This window comes from Vulpes vulpes, chromosome 12 (genome assembly GCF_048418805.1).
Source record: "Vulpes vulpes isolate BD-2025 chromosome 12, VulVul3, whole genome shotgun sequence".
Lineage (NCBI taxonomy): Eukaryota > Metazoa > Chordata > Mammalia > Carnivora > Canidae > Vulpes > Vulpes vulpes.
This window is the reverse complement of record NC_132791.1, coordinates 18,996,019-19,002,018: the sequence shown is the minus strand read 5'-3', so window position 1 is coordinate 19,002,018 and position 6,000 is coordinate 18,996,019. Positions and strand designations below refer to the sequence as shown.

Here is a 6,000-nt window from a genome sequence, read left to right as displayed (position 1 = left end):
AGCAGGAAGTGATCTGTGAGAGCCAAGTGAAGGCCACATGATATCACGGAGTGCTGAACAAATGAAGTTTTCACAGTGGTTTAAAATAAAGAAAAGCAGTGTGATAATTGAGTCATCACACCAGGCAGGCTGAGCTCAAAGGAGTGTGCTTGGGAGCAGTCGGTGCTGTGCTCATGTTGTGAGCTGCAATTTATTTTTCTGCAAAACCTCATCTATCCCATTAAATCAATGTTGTTAATACGATTTTTATTGGTTTTGTCATTTTATTTGCATTGAGTTTATAAATTTGTTTTGCTTTTATATGAAAGATGTAAGCATGAGCTTATATTTCGTTTGAACATATTTGGGTAACTTTATAAAAACAATTTAAGTCGATACTGTGTGTTAAAAGGTGTCCCCGTGGTTTTTAGTTTCAGAAACACTGCTCTGGGGTTTTTGCATTGGAATTCAGATGGAGGGGAATCAAAGGCTTTTCCTTTTGACACAGAGCCCTAACTCACCACGAGTGCCAGAGCTCTCCAGTTACAGATATGATAAACCAGGGTCCAGACAGCAGCCAAGACATCAAGAGCGAAGAGTGCCAAGCCAATAGCTCTTTGTCATCACGGGAGCCTGGAGGCCAGCAACCCCTTCAATCTCACCCCACTCCAAAGCTCTGAGTGTGGACTTGATTTTGTGATCCAGGTGACCATTGCGTTACTGGTATCACCTTCTAAGATTTCTACTTTTGCATTCAGCGTTTTTAAGACTTTCGGCTCTGTGGAATAAAATATTCCCTGTTACTTAGGTAACCTAGATGTCATGGAGCAGAGTCCTCTTCCAGCCAAGGTTCAAGAGGCCTGTTCCTTGGCAGGCTCATCATTGAGGATCCGGCACTAGAAAGCTCCAACCTGGGACCAGTCCTCCAATGATGTTTGTGGGTCCAGTCCCCGCTTCTGGCCTCCACCCAGTCACATGGCCACGGGCCTCCCCAGGCTGTTTTGGCCACCTTGCCTTTGCTCTGTCTTTCAGACCCAGCCACCAACATGGACGTGCCTCAGCCAAATTGTTTAATTCTCCAAAAGTCTCATGGAAGACTGTTCTGAACCACTGGGAGGGCCTGCTGCTGGGTGGGACACACAGGAAGCAGATGTGACTCCCATCCTCCGGGAGCTCCTGGTGTGGAATGGGAGAAGGAGCCAGTGTGAGCATGTACCCAGTGCCACGAGAGGGGGACAGCATCCTGAGTACAGAAAACAGGAAGAGAGAATTTCATGGGGAGGGATCTCGGAAGGTGTTTTGGATGGGACCTTGAAGAATGGGGGTATCTGAAATAGAGCTGCAGGCTGAGGGCTCAGCATAGTGCAGGAAGCGCAGTCTAAGTGGGGAAGCACGTGAGGAGGCTGGAAAGAATGGGGCCAAACCACAGGCTGTCAGGCCTAGAGAGTCGTGGCTGGGGAGGCAGTGAGGCTTCTAGGTTAGTTAGGGACTTCTTTGCAACAGATGGGAATTGGACTTAACTAGCCAAAAAAAGTAATTTATTTGGAGAACTGAAAATCCTTCCCATCATGGGAAAGGCCAGGGTGCTGCCGGCCTTCTGGAACAGCTGACCAGCTATTCAGACACCATCAGGGCCCATCTTTAGATCCCATTTCTCTCTATATCGGCTCTCTTTTCTCTTTCATGGCTGACTAAATTTCCTTAAATGGAGGAATCCTGCAGAAGGCAAGTCCTGGCCCAGCTCAGGTCATGTCCCTACCCTGGGATCCAGCAGCTGCAGTCGCAGGGGGGCAGCGCTGCTCTGTTACAATCTGCAGAGGGTAGGGCAGGGCAGCTTCTGAAGGAAGGGACATCGTCGCTGAGGAGGCACCCCAGAACTGTGCCCCCAGTGTCTGAGCGGAGGAACGGGACCTGATGGGACCTGCACTTTGGGATGAGGAGGCATTAAAGAGGACTGGCTGTGTTTTTTTTTTCCCCTTTTATTCATAAAAACAAATTTGCAACAATTTATTAAAAATTGATACCATGCAATAGGGGTACGAGAAATTCCTCATTTACATTTGATTCTGGCAGTCCCAGTCTAATTTAAAGCGTTTGTGCACTAACGTCACTGGAAAATGCCTTCAGGCTGAAGCCTCTTCGGAAATGTACGGTGTGTTTGCTGCGTATAAAAGAACAGAACCGTTAGATAGCTAGAGTCACTTCTGTGGGTCTCGTTATTTGCAGGGAAATTAAAAAAAAATGGGTAAACCTACAGTATCATTAAGACAGAAAATGTACTTTGTGGGTTAACCTAGAAGACTGTGCACGCTGAGGGGGTCACAACGGGTTACGGACGCACACACTCACCTCCGACTGCCCAATACTTTTGTTTCTTTTTGTTTCCTGCTATGCTGGAATAATATTTCTACAGGTATATTTTTTTTGTGTGTGTGTATACATTATGTACAATGAATTGTCTCCTTCCCTTGGAAAAATTAACGTGGTCCTTTAAATTAAATCTGGTTTTGGTGAAATCAAGAAAGCAAGTAAATACTGGTAATACACAGTGAGTGACAACACCGAGATTCGAGATTCGAGATTCGTAGTGCCTAAACAGACAATGACTTCAATTTGACCTGTGATGTGTTGACATTTTTTTTTCCCTAAAAGCTACAGTACCTCCATAACCTCTCTGGGGGGGGGGAGGGGAGGGGGGAGCTATGCTACGTGAAAGAGGGTGTTTTGAAATGTTGGCGATGGTAAGATTCCTGTGGGCCCTTTTTGTCAAAGTCTGGTGGTGACAGCAGTATATTCCTGACTTCAGTGGTCTGGGAAGAGATTATTGCCTGCCTGTTGAAGCTGCCATTAGGTTTCTTTAGGGAGTGAGCGACTGCTCAGTTGTGCAGACGTCCTGGACGCTGTCATTCAGGTCTTTCTTTAAGCAAAGAACGAACCTGTCTAGGAATGTCACAAAAGTCGTCGGGAGCCTCTCTCCACCAGCTTATCCTGGTAGAGGGCTGTGCTGGGAGCTTCTCTGGGCCAAACCCCTGGCGGTCGTGGGGGCCGAAGGTCATGGTCATCCTGATACCTCATGGGTCAGGGCTGCTTCACTGTTTGGTAGGAAGCTTTCCTGGACAAGATCAAGTTTTGATCCTCAGAGTGACCCTATGAGGTAGGCAGGAGACGGGTGTTATTCCAACCCCAATTTGTTGGGGAGGGGAAACAGGCTCAGAGAGACACCAGTGACTTTCCCAAGGTCATGGAGGGAGTCAGCCATGGAGTAAGGACTTGAGCCTGGGTTTGCCTGGCTCCCAGGCCAGTGCTCTCTGAGGTTCGGTTGAAAAGGAAGAGTGATCTTATGAATGAGAACCAGTGTGTTGACAGGTCACCCCCGTGACCCCCAAGCGGGGGCGCTCCCTGGCTTGTCCAGATGGAAGCCAAGGGGAGCCCTTGGCTAGCAACTCTCTCCCTACGACTACAGGGATGTCTTCTAGCAGAATGCCCCATTCACTTTGGTCAGAAACAAAGTCAGTGGAAAAAAACCAACCCCAGCCAGCCCTTGGGCCCTGATGAGAGGTTAAAGTGCACAGTCTTTCTTTAGTGTGTTTGCTGGGAACAGACATTCCATGATTAGCTCGGGTGGTCCCCCTGATTACTGGAACACCTGATACAAACACAAGGACGTGGCCAACGTGGTGGGTGCATGACCGACTGTCAGTGATTGCTGCAGAGTGTGTCTGCAGTGACGTGCCCTAAATCCCCACAGTCCCGGAACGGGTGTTATTGTGTTAATGTGTGGCATTTATCAGAGAGTAAGGTCCCACCGGGAGGCACGTGAGTCAGCCTGGTCCCGTACCCCAGCCCTCGGGCCACCTGGCTGCCCTGCAGACTCCCTGTTCCAGGAAGGCTGGGGTTGGCTGGACTGGCAGCTGGGGGCCTGGCTGCCCTGCCCGCCTCCTTCCCCAGAGGGGAGAAGGGCTGGCCCGTGGAGGGCGGGGGCCCACAGCCAGGGATGCGTGTGCAGAGGCAGAGGTGGTTTCTCCAGAAGCCCCTCGCCTCTTCTCAAGGCTGCTCAGGGACACTCGGTGACTTCTAGCTGGAGTTCTAGTGATTTTCTCCTTGTCTAGGATTTTTTTTTTTTTTTGCCAAGTTTCCAATATCCCAGCTCCTCTTCTTTGCAGACATCAAGGAAGAAGTCATTTCCATTCCTCTTCTTTGTGAAAGAATAAAAACTTCACAAATAAGGCGCGAGGTCAGGTGCCAAGTGCCCCAATCCTGTCCACCTGAGTGCCATCGAGCAGTCCCATAAGGCCAGCCGTGGCGCCCAGCTTTTCTGCAGCCAGAGCTGACAGCGTTCCTGTAGCCTCTGCTCCGTGTGGTTCTGTCATGGGGGAGGCCCCGGCCCCAGGCCTCCCACCCTTACAGGCCAGAGACCATAACTCGGAAGGAGGGTGGCACGTGTCTGTGGCGGGGACTGGCGGTGGGGCTGACGCAGGGGCTGACACAGCTGGCGTCCACGCCTCCGATGGACGGGAGGTAGGCGTGGTGGAGGATGGGGAGCTGGAGGGACAGCCGGCGCTGGATGCTGTGGGCAGGGGGGAGAGAGGAAGGGGGAGAGAGGAGTTTTAGTGAAGGCTATCTGGCCGCTCACCGAATGTTCCCTGGGCTCGCTTTGGCTAAGAAGCTGATGGTGGGAGAACAGTTATCCTGCATCCAAGATCTGTCCCTCCCATCATCTAACCTTATTCACCCAAATAGCAGGTATTTGGTGCAGGCCTACACCTGCCAATGACTGTCCTGCGAATAACCAGGGAGATAGAGTAGGTGAAGGGGATGCAGCCTTCCTAAGCATGCAGCGATTCCTAAGAACAGGTTTTGCTCATCTCATGGGGCTTTGCTGCTGACATAGACAGTTCTCACTCTCTCTCGAACCTCCAAATGCACCGGGAGGCATCTGGCGCTCCATCCTTCCTCACTGGCTCCTCCGCCCCTGCCTTGCCAGGACCTCAGCCATTTCTGCTGGGCTGATTCCAATAGGTTCCTTCCTTGTCTTTCAGCTTCCTTGGTGACTAGTGTCACCTTTCCAACCTTGGTGGGGAGGGAGGGTAAAACCTTGCCTAAGATCTCTTGCCTAATTCTCCAGGTGAAACTTCCACTGGCCCTGCACCCAAACCCTGCCCTCTGGCGGCTGGTTTCTCCTAAAACGCTGCTTATGGCCACTTTTCCTTGCCTTTGCACATGCTCTTCCCCCAGCCCGGGATACTTTCTCTACCTCCCGATGCCGATGAACTGTTTTCCCTTCACTATCCAGTTTAAACTCAGAGAGTGAGCTCCTTCTGCCTCCGAGCTCCCAGAGTTTGGGTGAATTCGCAGAAGCACAGCCAGAGAAGCCCCAAGGCGAGGCGGAGGTGGGGGTGGTATGGGACTCTGTGCAGGGAGGGGGAAAGGCAGCTGCCTTCTGACTCCCTTCTCACTGCCACGGTCTTTGGGCCCAAGTTCCCATCAGAGCTGCCCCAGGCCAAGAAGTCACCTTGACTGTAGAAAAGGTTGCTTGCTGGTGGGGGGGGGGGGGGGGGGCAGGATGTGCTCTGCTCAGCTGCATCTTGTGTGGTTCTCTCTCGTACCTGGGAAGCTGCATTCTCAGAATCCTTAGGCCTCCTTGTGTCTTCAGTGTCTGACCGCTCAAGTGAGGACTTCCCCCCCTACCCCCTACCCTCAGCTCTTCAAAAAAAAGCAAAAAACAAAAAACAAAAAAACCCACAAAAACCCACAAAAAAGCCCAGTAGGAAAAGGATTGCTATTCCTATTATAAAGGCTAGGGAAGGGTACAGGGTTTATGTAACTTACTAAGAGGAAACAAAGCCAGAACTGGGGAAGGTGGGGCTCCTGCTTCTTCTGGAAAACCGCAGTGCTTTGTGAGGAAGGCAAATCCCAACAGGCATGCCCCTGGTGTGTATATTTGGCACGGATGGGGTCCTGACATGGATGGGGATGGATGCAGTGCTGCCCCCACTCCCTAAGGACCTGTTCGTGGGAGAG

General features: G+C 51.1%; 1 protein-coding gene across 1 annotated transcript in view; it reads right to left on the bottom strand.

Moving 5' to 3' along the window:
• Positions 1–229: 229 nt before the first annotated feature.
• Positions 230–6,000, bottom strand: part of GABBR2 (gamma-aminobutyric acid type B receptor subunit 2) — a 349,564-nt gene continuing 343,793 nt past the window's right edge. Inside the window, exon 19 of the mRNA XM_026013320.2 lies at positions 230–4,546. Within this exon, the coding sequence (XP_025869105.2) occupies positions 4,381–4,546 (166 nt within the window). The 3' untranslated portion in view covers positions 230–4,380. The remainder of the gene's footprint in view (positions 4,547–6,000) is intronic.